The sequence below is a fragment of the Ipomoea nil genome, unplaced genomic scaffold (genome assembly GCF_001879475.1).
Source record: "Ipomoea nil cultivar Tokyo-kokei standard unplaced genomic scaffold, Asagao_1.1 scaffold2845, whole genome shotgun sequence".
In the NCBI taxonomy this organism is placed as follows: Eukaryota; Viridiplantae; Streptophyta; class Magnoliopsida; order Solanales; family Convolvulaceae; genus Ipomoea; species Ipomoea nil.
Window position 1 is genome coordinate 2,343,861 of NW_017619273.1, and position 25,256 is coordinate 2,369,116.

Sequence of the window (25,256 nt, forward strand, 5' to 3'; positions counted from 1 at the left end):
GTACGATTTAATTTTGGTTCACTGGAAAGGGCGTACGGACATGCGTACGGGCGTACGGCAGGGCGTACGCCACCTGCTTCTTTTTTGAGATCTTGGACGGGCTGATGGATGGGCGTACGCAAGGGGGTACGAGGCTGCTGAAAATTCCTAAATGCATTCCAAACTCTTTGATTGATCTCTTGGTCCCAAAATTGCTCGTATCTTCCCACAAATCATTGAATTCCTCACTTGTTGTGAATGATTGCACCTTGAAATAAAACTAACATAACTTAGTCACAATTCACACAAGTTTTTAGGCAATTCACAAATAAAAGGGTTCATAACTTAGTTACAATTCACACAAGTTTTTAGGCAATTCACAAATAAAAAGGGTTCAAGAAGGGGTAAAAATATAGACAAAAATGCACTTATCACGTATGCTTTAGTAGAACGACCCCCATCGGACACACCACCCCAATCAGAATTAGCAAAAGCTGTTAACTGAAGACCTGTAGATGGACGTAACACCAATCCATAATGACAGGTACCCTTAAAATATCGCAGCAAATGCTTCGCAGCCTGCCAGTGAACCGCACCAAGGGCATGCATAAATTGAGATAGACGGTTAACTGCATACGCAATGTCCGGACGCGTGATGGACAAGTATTGCAACAAGCCAACGAGCTTCCTAAACTGAGTGACACCCAAAACTTCAACAAAGTTAGCTGCGGGTAACACAACATCCTTAATCATAGGTGTTGAAACCGGCTTAGCACCATCCATATTAAATCGTGAAAGAATATCTGAAAGATATTGGCTTTGAGAGAGAAACAACCCAGACTCCACATTTATTAATTCAACACCCAGAAAATGATGAAGCGTTCCCAAGTCCTTTAGTGAGAACCGAGAGGCTAAAGACGTAACAAATGAATCCAAAAATACATTATTATTTCTTGTGAGTATTATATTGTCAACATAGACGAGAAAGCTTACAACAACACCATTTGTATCATATATAAAGAGAGCAACATCTGCCAATGACTTGCGAAAACCAATACTCAACAGATAATTAGAGAGCTCCAAATACCAAGCCTGGGGGGCCTGTTTGAGGCCATAAATGGCCCTTTTCAATTTGCAAATGTACAGAGGATGATTAGGATCAAGATAGCCCATGGGCTGCTCCATGTACACTTCTGCATGCAAAGTGCCATGAAGAAATGCATTATTGATATCAAGCTGCCGCAGCACCCAGTGGCGGCTCAAAGCAATAGAAAGAACAAGTCGGATCGTCACAGGTTTCATGACTGGGCTGAATGTTTCAAAATAATCATGCCCGGGCTCCTGCAGGTACCCCTTTGCCACCAAACAAGCTTTATACCTATCAACTGCACCGTTTGGCTTTCGCTTAACCCGGAACACCCATTTGCAACCAATGGGAACATGGTTATCACGCGGTACGAGCTCCCAAGTATTATTTTGAATTAGAGCCGTGTATTCATCATCGATAGCTTGGCGCCATAATGGGTCTTTAAGAGTTTGTGGGACCGTCGACAGCTCAACAGAAGAAGATAGAGGATGAACAGTGGAGTGATTTACAAACTTGTCGTTATAATATTTTGGATTTGGCCGACGAGTCCGGACTGGACAAGAACAATCCTACAATTCATGTGATGGCACAATAGATACTGGACCAGAACATTCCTGGGAAGGATTAATAGGACTTGAACTGGAAGAAACAGTACAGGACTGTGAGCCTGAGGTGTCTGTATAGGGAGCACATGGAGAACCGCGTGGTGATAACGGAGTTGTTGGTGGTGGTAAAGGCAGAAAACCCTGAGGTGGAGTTGCATATTGAGAATGAGCAGACAAGACCGGTGAAGATGCTGAAGAGCTTGTCATTGTGGGTGTTGGAACAACAGGATGTAACACCATTGGTGGACTCAAAATGACAGGAGCCTGCTCATTCCCTGACACTATATGACCTGAAGAACTAGTAGCAACAGGGTGGTAATATGGAAAAATATTATCAACAAATTTAACATGCCGGGAAAGATATACACGGTGAGTTACTGGATCAAGACACTTAAAAGCCGACTGAGTTGTAGAGTATCCAACAAAAATAAAAGACACAGACCGAGGTTGCAACTTCGTTTTCATATATGGCCTGAGCTAGGGATAACACAAACAACCGAAAGGTTTTATTTTCTGGTAGTTAGGAGAAGACTGAAACAATACCTGGAATGGAGACTGATTGGCTAGGACAGGAGTAGGAAACCGGTTGATCAGATAGACTGCACATTGGAAAGCATATGACCAGAATGCTAGAGGTAAATTTGAGCGATGAAGCAATGAGAGACCTGTTTCGACAATATGGCGGTGACGCCTTTCAGCTGTACCATTGTGTTCAGGAGTGTGAGGGGGAGTTGTAAAGTGAGAAATACCATGCAAATTAAATAGTGGAATAAGTTTTAATGTTTTATGAACTCTTCACCATTATCAGAAAATATGGAAACAATTTTATGACCATAAAACTTTTCCACTAATCTTTTATATTGAGGAGAAATAACAGAGACATTTGATTTTTTTCTTAGAGGATACCACCATATGTATTTGGTGTAGAAATCTACAAAAATAACATAATATAGGTATCCATCAATAGATTTTTGAGTGGTTCCCCATACATCTGTATATATAAGCTGAAGAGGTTTTGTACTGAACATAGAATTATCAAAAAATGGAAGCATGTGACTTTTATTAATGTTGCATGAAATACAGGAAAAATTATTGAGAGCATTGGAATTAAACGGAATATTAAGACGAGTGAGAATATGCCTTAGAGTTTTATTTGACGGATGCCCGAAGCGATGATGCCAATCTGGAAGAGATGTGAAAACTATAACGTTTAGTTGTGGATGTGTAGACACAGAAGCACAATAAACATTATGATTGTTTTCCCCCTTAAGTAACGGCGCCCCCGTCACGAGATCCTTCACAAGGAAACAAGAAGGAAAAAATTCAATTGAAACTTTCTTAGTTTTACAAAGCTGAGAAACAGAAACAAGATTTTTTTTTTTTAATTTAGGAACACATAGTACTCCAGACAATGAAAGATCACGACCATTGGTAGGAAAAGTAGTATGACCAGTGTGAGAAATGTTAATACTTTTACCATCACCCAAGAAAATTTCATGCGGACCACCGTAATCCGAAAAATTCTGTAAGGAAGTTAGATTTGATGTAGCATGATAGGATGCGCCACTATCAAATAGCCATTGAGTAGAATCAATTGGTGCTGCAGTGGTAGCGGAATTAACAATAGGGGTCTGAACAGAATTGAATGCTTGAATGTTATCCAGTCTAACATTGTTCTCTCGTAGAAAGTGTGCAAGTTTCCTGCAAACACGAGTTTCATGCCCAGAATTGTGACAAAAATGACAGACCTTACCATTCCAATCTCCACTAGTAGGAAAACGACTCTGATTGCCAGCAGGCCGCCAATTTGAGTTAGCCATATTATCTGTCTTTGAGTCAGGAAATGACCTCCCATTCTGGAAATTCTTCGGCCTATTCCGCTGCACGACATTCGCCGTGGCCAATAGAGTTTGCTACACCTCTTCATTACTCTTCATACGATGCTCACAGTCTAGTAAAATCTCACGAAGCGCCAAAATAGAGATAGGTGTTTCTCTTGCATGGATTGCTGATGTGACCGAATGAAAGTCATCTCCTATTTGAGACAAGGTATGTGCAACCAGATCCTCATCTGCGACCGGAGCTTGAACCAACGCTAGATTGTCAGCAAGTGTCTGCATCTCTTGCAAATAGTCAAAGATAGACTTTAACTCACGAGGATTGTTTGCAAGTTTGAACTTCAAAGATATGACACGACCACGATAAGCATTGGCAAAGCTTGCTGTTAATTTTTCCCATGCGTTTGTAGCAGTAGTGGCTGAGGCAAGAACTGGCTGAATGGTGTCCGAGCAACTACCCATGAGTGCGCTAAGAAGAATTTGGTCTTGGCGATACCAAATTTGATAGGCAGGATTCGGAGTTGTACGTGCAGTATTCAAAAATGCCGCAGGAGCTGCGGTTGTTCCGTCAACGTAACCGGCCAGACCAAGTCCTATGAGCGTAGCGTAAACTTGCTTACGCCAGACCGGGAAGTTTGTTGAAGTTTAATGGGGAAATTTGTTGGTGCTGATAGTGTAATGATAGAAGTGTCATTAGTGATTGGCTGATTGCCATGAGATCACGTAGGGAAGGAAAGAAAAAAAAAATTACTCGTTTGAGTATATTAGGCTCTTGATACCATATGAAGGTTTGAATGAGAATATATTATTGAAAGCGAATAATACAGAAAAATATATAGAGCTATACACCAGGATTCTAAGGGAAGTTACAACAGATTGCATGCTCAGTTTAAGACTAACAAAATTGAGAAAGAGTAGGACAACATCAGATAAATAATACTTATTATAATCAGTCCTTAATAGTTTCAACATAATTATTAAAAAAAAAATCAACTCATCTATTAGCTTTCCACTCTCCACAACAGACCTTAGCACCTAAAGAGCGACAATAACAACGAGACCAACGACAACATGTAGCGGCGACCAACGACAACATGTAGCGGCGGCGAATTGCGTCAACCTCTGATGTTTTGATTCGTGTTTCATCACGTACGTACGATTTGCGTCTGCCCCCTCCCCCCAAATATTTTCTGCTTGCTCCCCCCCCCCCCCCCCCCCCACAAATTTCTACATGTTTTTTCCTAGATTTTTACTTGTTTTTTTTCTCAAAATTTTATTTGTTTTCCCAGATTTTTACTTATTTTTTTCCTCAGATTTTTACTTATTTCACACCTATAATAATCTCTATGGCAGACTTCGTTCCACTCATGTGCATTAAGCTGGTTTTGAGTTGTCCTTTCTTTTAATTTAATTTATTTTCTATATTTATATTTATAGGATGTATGATGCTTAATTAAAAAAATATTTATGTTCATTGTTATAATCAATGAATAATGGACCCATAAATTTTGTGTTCGGGGACCAGTTTTTTTTTTTTTTTTCATTGAAATTGTGATTATCATTGAAAAAAGTATAATTATTTAACAAACATATGACCTAGTTGAAGTTCAAAATATGTATTTCAATTAAAGTTTCATAACCTTGTAGATGGAGATATGGATCATAGTTAGATGTATTTGAAACGTGAATATATGCAAGAGGTTAAAAATTTTCTACAATATGCTTAATTAAGAATATAAAAGTAAAAATGGTGAAGATGAATGTGTAATATATTGGGATTGATTATTGAAAGAGATTACACGGTTATTATATACTAAGCTATAGCATAAACTTAGGAAGGTAGGTGATGACTGTCCAAACTAATCTAACAATAACCCAAGACTCTAACTACTCTAATACTCCCCTTCAAGCTGAAGTGGGGCAAGGCACAACACCCACCTTGAATCGCAGGTCTTTGACGAAGTTAACCTTGAGAGCCCCGGACGTGACATTGTCTTGGACAAAATGGTATTCAACCTCGACGTGTTTAGTCCAGGTGTGGAACACTGGATTGGAGCACAGATACGTTGCACCTATGTTATCACACCAAAGAACAGGCACGATTAACGGGAGTAGCCCGAGCTCTTGCAGCATAGATACATCCAGTAACCCTGTCCAAACACCTGTAGCCACTAAAAGTGTCCGAGTACCCCAAAATGACACAGGAGATGGAACGGTAGTCCATTTTATGGGTATTGTAGGGACGTAGATAAGGGAAACATTCGCAGCCAAATACTCGAAACATGGTGTAGTTAGGAGTTTTATTAAAAATACGATAATATGGACTCGAACCCTCGGAAACTGACAATGGCATGCGATTTATAAGATGGACCGCTAAATCAAAGGCATAGTGCCAATACTTCTTTGGAACATGCCCATGAGCTAACAGGGTTAGACCGGTTTCGACGACATGACAGTGACAGCGTTCTACACGACGTTCTGTTCGTGCGTGTGAGGACACGACTGTCTGTGTATAATCCCTGTAGCGGTAAATACCGAATGCATTTTGCGGTATTCACCCCCATGTCGGATTGTACAGATTTAATTGGACGGGAAAACTGTTTTTCAACTAACGTACAAAACATAGTAAAGATAGAGTATATGTCTGATTTTAATTTCATTGGGTACAACCACATATACCGGGAGTGGCCGTCGACAAATAAGACGAAATATTTATATCCATTAGTTGACGGGACTGCGGACGGACCCCAAATGTCCGTGAAAATCAAATCTAAGACAGACTGACTAGAGTGTTCTACGCGTGCCAACGGAAAACGGGCGAATTTGCCAAATTGGCATGCATTACATAGATTATTCAAAGACTTAAATGAACCTACAATAGGACAACTGGATAAAATCTGCTGAAGTACTCGAATGTGGGGATGCCCTAGACGTTTATGCCAAACTTGCGGTGATGCCTTGGCAGACAGCAACGCGATCGGAGCAGAGATGTTTAGGGAGTACAGTCCGCCCTCGCTAGGACCTCTAAGAAGTGTTTGGTGAGTTGTATGGTCCTTCACAACAAAGTAAAACGGGTGAAACTCAAAATAGACATTGTTATCCTGTGTAAACTTTTAGACTGAGAGAAGAGATGCACCCAGTTTAGGAACATGCAAAACTCTTTTTAGAAACAGAGACCGCGACTTGGAATTTAAAGACACAGAACCAGTGTTATGGATTGACAAACCTAACTTGTCTCCTATGCGCAGTGCTTCTCCCCCGGGGTATGGTTCAACGTCATTGAGTGTATCAACATTTGGGGTAGCATGTGCATTGGCTCCAGTGTATCACATATTTGACACCTCACGCCACCACGATCATGGTTTCCTCTGCCACGTTGTCCACGCTGGTTGCGGCCTCGACCACGACCACCGTTTGCCGGAGCTCGGGAATTCGACGCAGCCTGACTCGCGATCAACGCCGACAGCGGTGGCTCAGCGACTGGATTGACATCTTCCGGGAAGAGATAGTAATGTGTAGAAAGAAGGTCTGCAACCTCCGATAAGGTCAGCGGTGCTGCTTTGGTAGTCAGCGACGCCACTAATGATCTGTATTCCGGGCGTAAACCTCTAAAGACGTGGAGGTTTTGTTCATCTAGCCTGATAGGACGGCCAACCTGTGCTAATTATTCGATCAGAACCTGAGCTCGCCCGAGATATTTCGACGGCGAGGATTCACCTTGGCGGAGACTTTGTAGCTGTGTTAGCAGGCTTAAGGAACGCGAGCGGGAAGCAGAACGGAGGGTTGTTTCAATCGCCATCCAAACTGACCTGAAGGTGCTGTGACCAATGGCGAGATACAGAACTTCCTCAGATAAGGAGGATATCAACATGCTCAGAATACTCTGGTCTTGCTGTTCCCAAATGGCACGCATGGAGTCTGCCGCAGACGCTGTTGATGAAAAGGAGGCAGCGACGATCTCCGATGGGCAGGGGTTCGTGCCGTCCACGAAGCCATACAAATTTTGGCTGCGCAAGAAGGGAACGAACTGCGCTCTCCAGGGAACAAGTAGTTCATGGAGGTCAGCTTAATAGACACATAGTGATGTGCCTGCTGAAGTGTGTTGGGGGTCCGAGAGCCATTCTGCGAAGCAATGGCGGCGGACCGGTTGGACAAGATGACCGGAGTAGTTTCAGTCACCGGTGGTGGGTTGTTATCGCTTTGGTTGGCCATAGGATTGAAAACTTCTTCTAATACCAGATGAATGTGTAATATATTGGGATTGATTATTGAAAGAGATTACACGGTTATTATATACTAAGCTATAACATAAACTTAGGGAGATAGGTGATGACTGACAATCTAACAATAACCCAAGACTCTAACTACTCTAATAGTGAAAAAATTTTAGTGTGCCCTTGTTATAATTGTAAGAATTTGAGGAAATTATATAGTTCTGAGCAAGTGATCAATTTGAAGAGTCATTTAATATTTTACGAGTTTAAGGAAGGCTATAACTGGTGGATATGGCATGGTAAAAGTGTAATTCCTATACTAGTACAAGTACAGGTGGTAATAGAATAAACAATGATGAAGAAAATGATGATAATGAAAAGATTTTAGACAATGAGGAAAATTGAGAGAATTATCAAATAGATGAACTCATGCGTGATATTCAAAGATATTTTTGTGAAATGCCTCTTGTATTTGAAAGTTTCTATGTTGATTCAGAAAAACCTTTGTTCTCTGGGTGTAGTAGAGTTACAAAATTATCTGTTGTGCTAAAATTGTAAGTATTTTCCCTAATATAATATATTATAATATATTGTATTAATGAAGTGACTGTGGTGCAAGTAGATGACTAAGTCAATTAGTGATTTAGTCAGTTAGGTAACTTTGGATATTCAGTTTAGCTTTGACGGATATCTACCAATATTGATGACATGTAGGCTTCTAAGCAAAATAGTCATCCCACAGCTCCCGTATTCAACATACACATACCATCTGGTATTCGGGAGAGAAGTGGTAGACGAAACACTAAGTGTTATTCTGCAAGTTTACCATCCTACCACGGGCAATTCCAACAACTATGGCGTGAGATATTCAAATGATGATCATAGAGCTTCCGCTGTTACGAGTCAGGTTCCTCGTTATTCTAAATTTACTTTAGTTTGTGTTAGTCCATATTACTATCTAAAAAAAATTATATAACTTAAAAGCAAAGAATGGATGGAATAATAAGAGCTTTACATAGTCATTATACCTTTTAAATGACGTGCTTCCTGATGATAATAAGCTTTCTATTTTAACTTTTGAGGCAATGAAAATGTTGTGCCCATTCGTATAGAGATCAAGAAGCTAGATACATGCATGTCCAAATGATTGTATATTGTATTGGTAGGAATATCACGACGTGCATATATGTCCAAATTGTGGAGCATCCCGTTATAAGAGAAAAAATGTTGGTGATGGATGTGAGGATAACGAAGGCCCTTCAGTGAAGGTGTTGTGGTGTCTACCTATGATACCAAGATTCAAACACTTATTTGCAAATTCAAATGATGCAAAGAATTTTCAGTGACATGCTAAAAGGAGAAAAGGGGATGGAAAATTAAAACACTCATACAATTATCCTTAATCAAGGAACGTTAATAGAACGTTTCGTGAATTTGGCAATCAAAACAGGAATCTTAGGTTTGGATTATGCACCAAGGGAATGAACCCCCAATGGATAATTAAATTACTAATACAAGTTCATTATTACACACTCATTGAGTTACTACCACGGATTCATTAAGTTACAACTACAAGCTCATTAAGTCACTAGTACATGTTAATCAATTTAATACTATAGGTTCATCAAATCATTGTTTCAAATATATTAAATAACTAATGTAGGTCGTTTAGGTCATTACTATGCGTTCATTAAGTTATTACTATAGGTCAATCACAAATTAAAATAATTGAAACAACATATATATATATATATATATATATATATATATATATATATATATATATATATATATATTGAAAAGAGAATAATATATTTAAGTGATGATGATTAATCAATAGATGTCATTTTAATTATAGTCTTGTTATAATGAAAATGCATTAATTTTATAATGAATCTACACCATATTTGATTCATATGAATTTTTAATGAATCTCCAATATTAATATAATTAACTTGGGTTCATGATATAATTTGGCAAATGAAATGCTTTGGGTAAATGCTCAAGTAGGGGGCAAATTATACAGTGGATCGCGATTTACAATGTATTATAGTCTAGGTATCAAAACAATGTCGTTTCTTTTAATGAAAAAAAAAAAAACGGCATCCGTTCTGCGCCGTTTCGCAAAAAGTAATTTTGTTTGTACAACATATTCAGTTTCATTTTATATACACTGCAGTTTCATTTCAACACAACTATAGTTTCATTTCGATATAACTACAGTTTTATTCAACATTATACACACAAATATGCGAAACTGTTATTCAGTTTCATTTTATATACACTATAGTTTTATTACAATACAACTACAGTATCATTTCGATATAACTACAGTTTCACTGGACAATATAGACCCAAATATGTGAAATTGTTATTCAGTTTCTTTTCAATTCAATTACAGTTTCATTTGATAATATAAAAACAATATGTGAGGCTATTTCAGTTTAAATACACTGTAGTTTCATTTTGTAATTAGCACATAAAAAATACATGCTCCGTTAAACTGTAACGGCTGCTGTTTTTTTACTTAAAGAAACGGCGCCGTTTTTGAACAATGGTCCACAAAATTTTTTGGACCATGATATAATTGCTGCAAGTATTGGGGGAGGGGGAGGAAGAGGTCTTACTCGACAATTCTACCCTTACTATAGTTAATTCCATTAAGAAAAATATAAACATTTTTCAAATTTTCTATTATTTCTTTTACGAGTCAATTTATTTCATTTTGGTCCCTAAATTGTTTCCTACCTATCAATATAATTCATTGTATTCAATTTCAACTAACTTGATTCTCGAATTGTTTAAAAATTCATCAAATAAACCCTTCTAGCATCAAATTGACGAAATTTTAAAATAGAGAATCACCATTTTGGTCTCTCAAAATTAAAGTGTTTAATGATGAAATTTTAAACAATTTGAGGATCAAATTAGTTGAAATTGAAAATTAAAAACTACATTAACATTTGGAAAACAATTGAGGGAGCAAAGTGATTTTCTCTGTTACTTACTATCAATTTCAAATTTTGATGCTAAATTATGATAAGATGTTGGAAATTCGACATATAACCTTCACAACCTCTATAAATACCTCCCATATAATACTAGAGAAGGGCGAAAAAAACAGACATACAAGTAGGGACTATATATACTTTAGGAACACGGTACTTACTCATATATACGATTATTGATATTTACTTTATCAATACCAATTAGTTAAATTACTTAAATATTTCCGCAATGGAATAGTAATTAATTGGGCACAAAGTCATGCAGATAATAAATATAAAATAATAAAAACACATTTTTTTTATTAATTAAATACCTCATACAATGTGTTTTTTAAATAACCAAAATATTTCTATGTTTTATTTGAATCTTTATTCATGTCATAATCTATTTTTTAATAGATATCATGGAAATTTGAGTGCTTAAATAAAAATATATTATATGCTCTTGTCGGGTAGGGGTGTGGGGGCCCTTAGGGTTGGGATTCAGCCTTTTGGAAGAACAATTGATCAACTGGCAGTGACAGCCATTTTCATCCCTGTTTTACAATGACCAGTAAAACCACAAATATAGTAGCTAGTTCCACTTGTCAATGTAACGTGATCGTGCCCCGATTCTAATATCTTTCCAGAGTCTATGCATGAATTATAATTTTCCTTGCTCACAATCACCACATTGTGGACATTAGGGTCATAGTTAAAGACTGCAAAAAAAAAAAAATAAGAATAATAATAATAATAATAATAATAACAACAACAACAACATTAAGTTGCTAATGAATTAATTTGATGTAAAATATGATTGAGAAGTTATTATACCGAGAACATCGCCGCTCTTGAAAGATTTGCCATTTGGCCAATCGGTCACTGCAGAATCCCATTTTCCATTATTTCCAACAATATAGGTCTCTGCCTCAGCAAAGCCGCACAATAGCATTGTTACTATGACAATGACAATGATACTATCATGTGTAGACATCTTTCCCATGAATAAAAGACAAGAGTTTCTAGTACTTTATTAGATACAAATTGTTTTTCTCTTATTGTTTGTTGTAATTCTAATGCTAAAACTGTGGCCTTTTTATAATGCTCAACGATACACTATTGTTCAGGTAAAAAAGGTATCTGACACATTACGGTTTTAATTTAAATTGATTGAGTCAAGTTCGTTACCATAAATTAAGCAAGTTGCAAAAAATCAAAGGAATCCAAATGTTAGTTGCACTAAATCTGGTATAGATTAACTCAATTGTTAATTATAGATAAATCGTTGAATATGAAAAGATTATTATGACACTTGTTACATGTCACATAATTTGAGGCACAATTTATGTTGCTTTTAGTTATTCGACTATAATGTCATTTTCCATACTTTAATTAAATTTGATTTGTTCTACTTTTAATTTTAACCATTGAAACATGTTTTACTTTAAAACAAAAAAAAAAAAAAAAAAAAAAAAAAAAAAAAAAAAAAAAAAAACCAAAAGTTAGTATGTCCTTAGATGCAATACGGCGAAATTTGGTGATTTGTTAGTATGCCATTAAATATTTAAATGCAATAAGGTGAATTTTGGTGAAATTGTTGAAAAGTGAAGGAATTTTAGATTTTTTTAGATTAAAAGTGAAAGCTTTTCTAAAAACGAAGATAATAAGTGAAAGATATCAAAATTATTCGCCAAATTAAAAATAAAAGTTTGAATATATTGTCAGGTGAAAGAATATGAAATACATAAATGTACAATATAATATTTAGTATTGAAGTTAAATTGACTCGATTTATCTTTATAAGGACTTACGAATAGATTTCATAGAGTTTAATACGGAGTATAATTTAGTGAACCTGAAATAGCCGAATAGTAAAGCCATGGGATTGTTATGCTGTGCAACCGTGTGCACCATGGTCTAGATTCATAATTTCTATACTGTAGATTCATAAACTCTATACTGTAGATTCTTAATTTAACTACAGTAGATTCATAATATCTGTATTGTAGATTCATAATTTCTGTACTGTAGATTCATAATTTCTAAACTGTATAGTTATCAAATTATGAACATATAATTATGTGATTTGTGAATACAGAGTTCAACAATTGAGAATATGAACATATAGCTCTATAATTATAAATATATATTTATAAAATTATGAATTTACAATATAAAAATTATGAATCTACAATATAGAAATTATGAATCATGGTGCACACGGTTGCACCGCATAATTTGCCAAAGCGATGCATTTACTTCACGCAAGTATGGATACTTTGTGGAATATGCATGTTAACTTTTTGGCATGGTCCCACAATTAACTATACACTATGTGGCCAACACAAAATAATTATGCAGGAAGCAAAAGTGGTGATAAATATCAACTGCTGTTTCCGTAAGTATAATTTGCATGAAGAATATGTTTTCGTATATGTAGATCATGTCTTCCATTGCCAAATGAAAATTTATTGAGTTCGTACTTAACGGAAGCAACTACTTAACTTGGACTCTAGACATTGAGATATATCTCGTGTCTAAAGAATTGAACCAAACCATTATTACTAAATCACAAAGTAGCAACACCAAGAAGACAGACTCTCATTTTCTTACGTCACCACTTGAACCACGATCTGAAAAATGAATACATAACTTAAAAGGACCCTTTAGAATTATAACTGTTTCGACCAGCAGTCATCAATTGTTATACCCTGACCAAGAGGAATAGTAATATCACTACCATTACTAATGATGAGGTACAGGTAGTGGACTCCATGAGAGCTGAGCTTCCATTATCCTCTATAAGGGTATAGAGCTACTGATTGGAAATGCTTTGTTGTACTCCCAATCTAAACGAACCTTGCTGAGTTTCAGATATATTTGATCATTAAATGGTTGAGGAAGTTGCCTCTTTATCTTTTGAGTTATATTATGCCTATATACGACCTAGTAATCCGTGTGTTGCACTAACTATGAAACTAAAAATTTCATATTCCTTTCAGTTGTGGCATGACCGTTTGGATCATCCTGAGCAGAATATGATGGGTCGGATCATATCCAATTCTGCTAGGCATAACCTTTCGAGATCCCATGTACTTTTGCCAAATATGTTTACATGTCTTGCTTGTGCGAAAGGTAAATATATTGTACGCCCGTCACGTACTAAGGTTGGACATGAATCACATGTTTTTCTGCAAAGGTTGTATGGCGACATTTGTGGACCGATTAATCCACCTTCTTGGCCATTTAGACATTTTATGGTCCTTATTGATGTTTCTACTCGTTGGACTCATGTTAGTCTATTATCCACGAGGAACAAACGTTTCACTAAATTTATTGCAAAAGTTATTGAATTGAATGCCCAGTTCCCAAATTATCTGATTATTAAATCAATAAGAATGGATAATGCTGGAGAATTCACATGGGTTGGTTTTGATGATTATTGTACGGTTTTGGGCATCAAAGTGGAGTATCATGTATCTTATTTCCACGCTCAAAATGGTTTAGCTGAATCTCTAATTAAGCGCATTAAATTAATTACTAGACCATTATTAGAAAAGTCTGGTTTACCGATTTCTTGTTGGGGACATGCAGTATTGCATGCTGCGGCTTTAATACAAATCCGAACCACTACATATCATGATTATTTTCCCTTGCAATACTACGTGGCGTAGAACCTAATACTTCCCAGCTGCGTGTATTCGAGTGTGCAGTCTATACTCCTATACCACTGCAATGAAAACTAGGTATATATGTTGGTTATGAATCTCTCTCTATCACTAAATACTTAGAGCCCTAACAAGAGATCAATTTAATTACAGCAAGGTACGCTGACTGCATCTTTGATGAAGATCATTTCCCAGCATTAGGGGGGGGAGATAAAAGGCCTAATTTAACGAAATGCCAAGAAATTTTATGGGACAAAAAGGATCTTAAGTACCTAGATGGCTAGACCCATGTACTAGTCCAACTGAGCTGGAAGTTTAGAAAATTATTAATTTCTAAAAATTAGCAAATAACGTGCCAGATGCTTTTGCTGATAATAGAGGAGTGACTAGGTCCCATATCCCTACTATGAATGCTCCTTCGAGAGTAGAGTTCCCTGAGGGACCAAGTATGCACATTGATACTCCCCATCGCTAGAAGCACGGGAGGCCAGTTGGTGCACACAATTTAAATCCGTGAAAAATTAGAGTTGGTAAAATATCTCTATTACTCCAAAAAGATTTTAACCGTCCTAAAGACGGAGAACCAAATGTACCTCCGCGTGCTACAAATAATATGAACACTAGGGAATCGAAACATCCAGATCAAAATATTTTAGGAAATGATAATGATTTAGATGATATTAATATAGAAACTAACATAAATTTTGTTGATATAGGAGAAACAAATAACATATCTTTAATAGTTGCCGGCGACACATTTGCTTATGCAATTACCTTTAATATTTCACGTGATAATCTGGATCTAGAACCAAAATCAATAACAGAGTGCCGGAAGCGCTCTGACTGGTAAAAGTCAAAAGAGGCAATAGAGGCAGAGCTCAACTTGCTCAATAAAATAAAAGTGTTTGGTCCCAGTATACTTACACCGAAAGGTGTGATCCCAGTAGGATCTAGGTGGGTATTCATATGGAAGTGTAATGGAAACAATAAGCTGGTTAGATATAAAGCGAGATTGGTAGCTCAGGTGTTCACGTAGAGACCCGGAATTGATTTTGAGCAAACATGTTCTCATGTTATTGATGACACTTCGTTCCACTATTTAATATCACTAGCAGTAAACATGAAATTAGATATGCAGTTGATGAGTGTAGTGACAACTTATCTTTGTGGTTCACTAGATGTTGTTATATACATGAAATCACCCAAGGGCATTCAAAACCCCAATGCGAGTGAGAAGATAGATCAAAACATGTATAACATCAAACTTCAAAAGTCATTATATGGTTTGAAGCAATCGGGTAGAATGTAGTATAACCATTTGAGTGAATTCTACTTGAAAAAGGGATATGTTAAAAATGATATTTGTCCTTGTATCTTTATTAAAAAGTCATCTAATGATTTTTGTATTATATTTATCTATGTCGAAGACATAAACATTATTGGGACAAACAAGGACCTTATAGAAGCATGTTCATGCTTAAATGCAGAATTTGAAATGAAAGACTTGGGTGAAACCAAGTTTTCTCTCGGCCTGCAAATCGAGCATCTCAGTGATGGAATTTTAAAAAGAAATTAAAAGCATTTTAAAACAAAAAAAAAAAAAAAAAAAAAAAGGAAAAGGGTCTCTGACCAAGACCAGTCGGTGAGGTAGAATAATATGGACGCTCTAGTAGAGTAGGAAGAAAAGGAAGGAGACTACAGTTTTTTCTTTGTTTTTTGAATTTTTTTTAGAATTATGAAAAAGTAAACTAATTTTACAATCTGTGCTGCCATGGCGGAAGCTCTGTCGGCCATAGACTTTGAAGGCTTCGAAAAGGTTTGGAAATCTCATTCACTCCACCGTCGATGTTCCGTGACCCGCATAAAATGGAACTCCGGGACCTGACCCGGGCTCAACTCGACTATATTCTTGAATCGGCATTTTGCACCATTGTATTCGAGCTCTTGCGTCGGAGACCACCAGATCCATGGAGGCTGCCTTGTCTCCATCACTCCATGGATCTGGAAGCGAAATTGGGGACTAAGGTAGCAACTTGCCTTCATCCCTTCAAAACGTTTTAAAAAAAAAAATGAAGGGATGAAGGCAGCGGCCATAGCTGCTTTCATTCAAAGCTTAAAAAAAATAATATGAAGGGATGAAGGCAGTGGCCATGACTGCCTTCATCCCTTCAAAACTTGAATAATAATATGAATGCATGAATGCAGCGACTATGGTACCCCGGGGGCAATTTTAGTGGGAAAATCTTAGGTCTTGGCCCAACCGCCCAAACGGGGGTGTTGGGCCAATAAGAATAATGGAAATCTATTGGGCTAAGAAAATAACCAAGGGTATCAAACTCGCGACCTCCAGTATAACAACCTAAGAACCAACCACCCAAGTCACTAAAGATATCAAATACAGGAAGGTAGGATGCCTTATTTACATACCCTTGTGAAGATTGTTAACATCCAGGTAGTGGGGGACACGTATATGGTCAATATTGAAGATAGTTGATGCCGTACATTTTTCAACCATCCAGAAGGTCTTCAACAATATATAAGACTCACTTCTCTTCCCTTAAAATGCATCCTTGGTTTGTTTAATCCCCCATGGTCTAGTGGTATGGGTTCATATCCTTCAACCCATACACTAGGGTAATATTATTCTTAGTCCATTCCTTGAGCTATAGCTAGTATTATTTACTTTTTATTTAGGCCGCCTTTTTTGGCTTGTATCTCGGGCTTTCTACGCACTATTTTTAGCCTAGCACCCCGAGCAAAAATATTACTATTTTGCTACCCCCGTTCTGTACTTCTATACTAAGTTTATGATGGACCCGATCCTGACAAAATTATCATTGGCACCGTCTGTTGGGAACGCTAGGTAAAGCACGCGTTCCTAGTTTCTACCTGTTTTACACTTGATCCCTTTACACAATCAAACCCGAGATACGCCAAAATGGCCGAGTCAGAAAATGATTATTCTCGGTCCAGTTCACGAGGCTCAGTTCCCGACCTAGGGAACGTGAGAGGTCAGATTGACACTATAGCCATCTGAGGAGACACTACCATGAACGAAACCAACCATGGTCTCATTAGAGACGGACCTAGCATCCAATCTTTAGCCCAAGAGACAGCTAACGTCATTTGCGAGTGGGTTGCTCAGCAGTAGTGGAGGGCGCAGCCCGGCTTGCCCCGATAGTCGGCCGTTGAGCCGAACACTCAAGAAAATCATCCTCTTACCCAACTTGGTACTCCACGAGCAATGAGGATAGCACCACCAAGGAGGGGGCCCAGTGCAAGGGATCCGAGGTCACAACTAGGGCCAAAATGAGGGAACACGTCATGGAGGGAGCCTGAACCCAATCACAAGGAGACCAACGAGAAGAGTATTAACTGTACCCAAACCATTAAGGTCCCGGAAGTTGAGTAGGCAGACCTGGACTGAATAATAACACCTTGGTGGACTTGTAGTCAACACGAGAAGGTAATAAGAAACACATTTTTTATTATTTTCTTACTGCTCTTCACCCCTTTTTATTCTTAGTGTTGGGCCCGCAACGCAAGGTAAGCGGCACAACAGAAAAAAAGGAGGAAAAAACAAGTATCGGGCCTGTAGGGCAGGTTAGGCGGGCCCACATATCGTACGGGGTCCGAAATGCATGTGGCTTGTACACGTCATCACCCGGCCGCTCAGGTCGAGACCCTTAGCCTAGCGTGCGCATCTCCACCCGGGCCTGTAGGGTATGGTACGCAGCCAATCTGACAAAAAAAAAATGACACTCGTACATGGTCTGCAAGGCAGGTGGCCAGTACGTATCTTCACCCGGGCCTACAAGGTAAGGTACACAACCCGACGTATGAATCTACACCTTGGAATGCGTGGCAAGGTACGTAACCCAGCGTGAAAAAAAGGGGAAAAAAAAAAAAGAGAAAACAAAGAGGAAAAAAACCATTGTCAATGCATTATCCCACTTCCATTGTGAACTGTTAGGAATAAATAAATTGTAATAGATTTTGATATGCCATATTGTAAATCGTAAAACCCCAATTTTATTTTGGTTAGACTAGTCAAGTCATAGACGAAGAAAGGGAAAAATAAATTCATAAGTTGAGGAAAATGGATGAAGAAGATATAAAGCCTAAAATCAAGAATTTGCCTAGTAAAAATGGCAAACAGAAGAGGAAGATGTATGCGTATGAAGTTATGAAGACTTTCATCCTAAGAAGAAATCTCTCAAAGAAATTCAAGAAGAAATCCCGAAGAAGAAAGAACGTGACTTGAAGTTTGCATGAAGCTATCTTGAAGATCAAGCATCTATAGAAAGAAAGGAGTACGCCAAGTGAAACGAGATGATAACTAAAAGGTTGTACAGACGAGTTGGTAGAAGCTTGAAAATCCATCAGATGAAGTATGGGCGATGGTTTGGCCGAAGGGAAGCGGTTTGCAAAGTCAAATGGGATGAGATTTCCAAAGTGAAGGGATGAAGTTTTTCAAAATCGAAATTGGGATGCAATTCCAATTGAAGGGATGAAGTTCCAAAAAATCAAAATTGGTATCTCGAAATTGATATAGGGATGCAATTTCAATTGAAGGGATGAAGTTCCAAAAAATCAAAATTGGTATCTCGAAATTGATATAGGGATGCAATTTCAATTTGAAGGGATGAAGTTCACGTATCTCACCCTTGGGGCAGAAGTTTCAATTTGATGGGATGAGATTTGCAAAGGGCTTCAATTCAATTGGAGATATAAATAGCAAGGGATGAAATTGCAAGTCCAAATCAAGTAAGGGATGAGATTTCAATTGACAAATCAAGGAAGGTATGAACTTCATACAGGGTTTGCCCCCATATCAGTTGAAAGTGCCTATGAAGAGATGAGAGGCAGAGTTGTTCCACTAGGTGTGCCAAAATATGTAAACGCGAAAAACTTGAATTGTATATATTCAAAATTCAAAGTATCGGTTACAAGTAGTATGTATCAATCAAGAAGGGGTACAATCTCTGTATATGAGAGAAGTCATCTGATTCTTCAATTGGATGCCTTGAACACTCCACCATTGAAGGGCCTCCGGGTTTCAAGTGGCTTGATCTTCAAAGAAGGGCTTGTATGTAGCTTGTTCTTCTTGAAGGGCCTCCGGGTTCAAATGGCTTGATCTTCAATAGAGGTTTAGATCAATAGGCATAGGCATGATCATTATGGTGGAGGGACTTCTACTTTCAGTATCACATTTTTATTGTGATCCTGAATAACATTTTTCTAGATGTTTACATCACTTTTCCTAGGATTTTGTGTGATTACATAGAAATGAAAGACCCTATTTATAGCTGTAGGATAGAGAGTTTTGATAAGCTAAAACTCTTTTGATATTATCTAATTAACAAATTAGATAATATCAATATTATCCAAAATATTTTAAATATATTTAAATATACTAATATTGATAAATAATAAATATTTATGAAAATTTAAGTGTCTACAAATGCCAAGTGGCGTGTTCCTCAGCGCAATATACACAGTACAACTGCGGGCGTGTTCCAGATAATATCCTGGCGAGATTTCGGCAGAGCTTCGGTATTCAGATTTCCAGAGCCCTCTTCTTGAAAATGAAACCACTATTTATAGTGGTGAGTGTGAGGGAAAATCTCCAACCAACTCTTAATTCCTAATTTAATTTAATTATTTTAATTAAATTAAGGAATGTATCGAGACACCATTGCGTCCAGGTTCATGATTTCATTAAATTTCTAAATAATATCAAATATTCAAATTTCCCCAAAATTATATAATCCACATATAATTTTAGTGGGCCAAGACCAAGTCAAGCCCGCTAATTATGCAGTCTAATTCATCCAAGCAGCTAGGTCCATCTCAATTAAATATTTCACCAACTTGGGCCGAACAATCCAACATTCAATTACATTTAATTAAGTAATTAAACTAATTAATTATTTAATGGACCATTTAATTAACCCAATTAAATAAATATTAGTCCAATTAGCTTAATCAAAGTAATTAATTTAGCAATCAATTATCCACCACGGTCTAACAATATTATTTAAATTTTCAATGCTTACAAATTGCCCCTTTGAGATTTGCTTGCCGTGCCTTAACTGCAAAGGGAAGGTAGTCTCGAAATTATCCGTGGTAGTCCAAGAGTCTGTATTTGGAGATGGCAACCCAATAATGTCATTTTGTGACCGCAAGTGTCTATATCTGCATGTAGAAGCCCAATTTGGCAGTAGCCCACGATACAAATTTGATAGTAGCCCAACATTCAGAGCCCACAGTGTATCCAACATCACATTAAATGCCCATTTCTTTTTCTTTTCCTTCCTTTCGTTTTAACCAAATGTTTAATTAGATTTCCTTTTTACAACACCTGGAAAATTAATGCTTAGCTTCATCCTACCACTTCTCTCAAAATCCCGCCATCTGCGCGCAAAATATGAATTTGATAAGGATTGAGAGCAACGACTTGATGAGATAAAAACTAAACATACTCCCATTCCAACGAACTTGAGCACTATAAATAATCTCCAGAAATTCTTTTTCTTCAACCCAAGACACAGAGCTGCCTGCAACTAACCTTCATCCAAGCTGCCATCTTTTTCATAAGGTAATAAATTTTTTTTGTGCAGTATGCTATCTTCTTGATTTTTTACAGCTTTCACCATAAGAGGGAGGACAAAGAAATCAAGAATGGAGGCATTGGGCAAGAAACACTTGGAAATTGATTTTTCGGGCTTGTTTCTACCTTTGCTTGGCTCGCCATCTTCACCAATAGTGTACCGGAACCTTTCCGGAATTGATTTCCCGGCTGTTTTCACCACTGTTTGGGTCTTCTCGCACTATAATTGCAAAACATAGGACCTGCTTGGAGATTAATTTTTTTCTGAAATGGAAAGCTCTCGCGAGAATGCGTGAGAAGCGCTCGTTGTTGACTCTGTGCCACTCCATTCTTATTGCTTGGTGATGAAGAAGACGAAATGACGTCAACGACCCACCACTGTTTGGGTTCACGCCGCCGTCCGATGAGCTTGCTGCCGTAGAGATCTCTCCACGCCTTGGACTTGACTCCATGGTCACTTGCTGCCGCAGGCGGAGACTCCACCATTGTTAAACCTTCACTGTTGGCCACCATCATTGGGGACAGAAACTCCTGGCACGTCACCGGACACATGCTCCGGCGTGTCGTCGCTGTCTCAGGAACTGCCGCCGTCGTCCGCCAACAAGCTCGCTGTCGGAGAGTGCCAATTTGAAGGGATGAAGTTCACGTATCTCACCCTTGGGGCAGAAGTTTCAATTTGATGGGATGAGATTTGCAAAGGGTTTCAATTCATTTGGAGATATAAATAGCAAGGGATGAAATTGCAAGTCCAAATCAAGTAAGGGATGAGATTTCAATTGACAAATCAAGGAAGGTATGAGATTTCACTTCCAAATATAGTAAGGGATGGAGTTTACATGGGAAGAGATTTCCCAATTCAATTTAGAAGATGAAGTCTGGAAGCAGTAGACAAACCCAGACACGTGAAGTACAGAGGAAATACAAGAAGAAGTTGCAGAAGCAAAAATACTAGTCTAAACTACTAAGGGATTAAATTTGGGATTATATTTTGAAGATAAAAATCCCAAGAGGCGTGATCTACGCCAGATGAAGTTTTTGGGACGCCATTTTTGTGAAAACCTCAAGCTCAACTTGCAGAGAATCTCTGACATATCTGCAACGTTATCTTATCCTCTGAAAAGCCTATACAGCTAGATAAAATTCAAAAATGAGAACGTTTCTTTCCAACGGACGGATTCTCATTACCAGCTATAAAAAGATGAAGATTGAAGCAGTGGAAAGTAGAAGAAAATAGCAAGAAGCAAAAAGAACAGAGCTAAACAGAGCATATGAAAATCAAAGAAAGCTTTTCATCTCAAGAACTTAAATTGATATATTCTTTGTGAGATAAACACTCAGAGTGATACAGAGCTTACAAAAAAAATATCCAAGAGTTTTAGAATCTTCATCAACTACAAGAGACTAAGCGCATCATTGAAGATCATCTACAAAGTCTTAAAGTTGGAATCAAGGCAAAACTTATTTTGAAGCAAAACAAGGGAAATGAGAAAAGTAACACGGAGTTGTGAATTCCTGGATTGTCACACGGACTTGTGAGATCCGAAGCAGCAGTGTCGGAAGATATTGGGCATGAGAACCCACAAACTCTTCTCATAAGACCACGGGCCATTGTCCAGGACGTGATTCATGACAATCTCATGAAAAAACTGGAACAGGAAAAGATTAGAAGAAAACTTTGTCACCACCAGCCCTTTCACCGGACGCCAGACTGCTGCCATGATATCTTTCATGAAGTTGAACTTGATAATCTTGTCTGTGAGAAGTCTCCCCACTAGTGCATACTGAAGCTCATCCTCGTCCTCAGAGATGGTATCCTCATCAAGAACCAGACCAGTGTCGTGAATAGAGAGTGCTGCACATGCTTCCTCAAGATTAGGGGACTCAGCGGTGGTTGGATGGAAGAGCCTGGTTCACCAAAGATAGGTTTCTCATTATGGGGTTCGTTGCTATGGTTGTCCATCGAGAAGACAGGGGAAGGAAGACAGAGTGAACATGATGAAATGAGAAAAACAAGTCTAGAAAGGTAGAACAAAGGCACACAAAAACAAGAAAGACTTGTCACAGGTTCAAGTGAAAAATAAAACTAGCCATGGGAGCTAGAGAGAGAAAGTTTTAAACTAGCCATGGGAGCTTATACATAACCAAAAATAAATTTTGGTTTAATTTTTTTTTGTTTAATTAATCTTATTTTGATTATTTAGAACAAACCTTAATATCTCAATTATACTTTGTATTCTTGGAATGATTTAGGTTGTTATGGTATTAATATTTTTTTGTATGTATTTTTTATAATGGTACAATTGTACATTACTTTATAAATATTATACTATTATTTTTTTTATCAGACAAAATTATTTACATTATTGTCAGACCTGCGCAACCTAACTACAAAGTTGTTGATCATAAATACAATTACACATGGACTCTAAAATGATAGGACCATTTTCCAAAGAATTGACAATGTTGGCATCACACGGGTCCAATTGAAAAAGTTTACACATCAGAATTTTATCAATGCATGAAAACTTCTAAAAAAATTTGTAAGTTAATTTTTACTATATCATTATAACTTTATAACAATATCGATTATAACTATATATTTTAAATTATTTATTATCATCCTCTATTGACAGGAATTGTAACAATTGTCATTGACAAACTCTCAAAAACATTTGTCCTAACAACGAATGGAAATTAAAAAAAAAAAATCAATGAATTCATTATTAAAGATGAAAAGTATGTACGCCACTTTATTACTCTTATTAAATTTAATAAATTAGTAGCTACACCAAAAAATAATACCTATGAATTTAATTAATTTATAATTAGATGTCTATAATTCCTTTATTTAAAAAAAATTATTCATTATAAAAAATTTAAAAAGAGATATAATTTCAATAGTTATATTATCTTTATTTTATACAATTCAAAGATTCACTACCTTCAAATTTATTAATTTATTATATTCACTACCTTGTCCATTGTCTTCTTTTTACATTATCTTGTAATTAAATATCAAAGTTATAATACAAAATATGTTATATATATTTATTTACCAAGTATTTTATACAAATATAATAAATATTAATATTTTATTCAATACTTTCACATGATAACCTACGACACACATCTCACAATGCATGAAACATTAGGGGAAAAACTATCACTACCAAATATCAATAGGTGCTTGTAAGATAAAGAGTTCATAATACAACTAAGATCCAATCATATACACAACAGGCAAATCTAAAGCTTTCTACATCATAATCTCAATCCCTCTATGCTACCACCAGTAACCCGATTGCACACTACCAATTTTAAAAAAGAACATGTACTGAAGATGAACGCAATGACAATGCTACCTAAAAGAGAATTAAGAAGAATTATAGAAATTTAAACCAAAAGTAGTATTTATTTAAACTATTGTTTTTAGACTAAGTATTTAGACTAGCGTTATTACAGAGTTGCAAACATTTATTTTAGTGACAATTATAATCAATCTCTCATATATTATCTTGCATTTATTACTTTAAATTACCGATTTAAATAAAAAAAAATTCAACATTTATTTACCTATGCATGAACATCTCCTCTACAATATTGCATTTTTTTTTGTGAGGATAATATTGCATTGATATACTTTGAAATACTTATTTAAAAATAATCATTCAGCATTATCTCATTCGCACAAAGCGTGTAAAAAAACTAGTATATTAAAGATACCTGATGGGGAAATATTGCACCGTCCTATGAGTCCAACTTAAACCAATTCAACCCTAACTGATTGGCATCTATGAACCAAGGAGAGGGTTTAATTTGCGACTACCCAAACTGTACCGACCCAACACCTGAGAATTACAAGTCCTCGTTATAGGCTAGCTAGGTCTAACTTATATTGCATCAGAAAATTTTTAGACACACTTCACCGACGTGCATCAGGAATCTTTGTACACTCCTTAAGATTCCACGTGGATAAGATGTCACCGACATGACTACCCAACACTTAGGCACCACGAGGATAAGATGTCAAAAATTCAACATATAACCTGCACAACCTCTATAAATACCTCCCATATAACACTAGAGAAGGGCAAAAAAGAGAGATATACAAATAGGGACTATATATACTTTACGAACACTGTACTTACTCATTTATACGATTATTGATATTTACTTTATCAATACCAATTAGTTAAATTACTTAAATATTTCCGCAATGGAATAGTAATTAATTGGGCACAAAGTCACGCAGATAATAAATA

At 36.9% G+C, this 25,256-nt stretch overlaps 1 protein-coding gene across 1 annotated transcript; it reads right to left on the reverse strand.

Annotated features, from left to right (window-relative positions):
• Positions 1 to 11,042: 11,042 nt before the first annotated feature.
• LOC109159997 (basic blue protein-like) lies at positions 11,043 to 11,762 on the reverse strand. The gene is made up of 2 exons (XM_019308113.1): positions 11,548 to 11,762; positions 11,043 to 11,432 (listed from the first exon to the last, which is right to left on the reverse strand). The coding sequence occupies exons 1-2, from the start codon at positions 11,714 to 11,716 to the stop codon at positions 11,239 to 11,241; spliced, it is 363 nt and encodes a 120-aa protein (XP_019163658.1). The 5' UTR covers positions 11,717 to 11,762; the 3' UTR covers positions 11,043 to 11,238.
• Between the last annotated feature and the right edge of the window lie 13,494 nt (positions 11,763 to 25,256).

Coding starts and splice junctions, on each gene's coding strand:
- LOC109159997 (XM_019308113.1), bottom strand. CDS start 11,716: ATGGGAAAGATGTCTACACATGATAGTATCATTGTCATTGTCATAGTA. Junction 11,433..11,547: donor CAAGAGCGGCGATGTTCTCG/GTATAATAACTT, acceptor TTTTTTTTGCAG/TCTTTAACTATGACCCTAAT.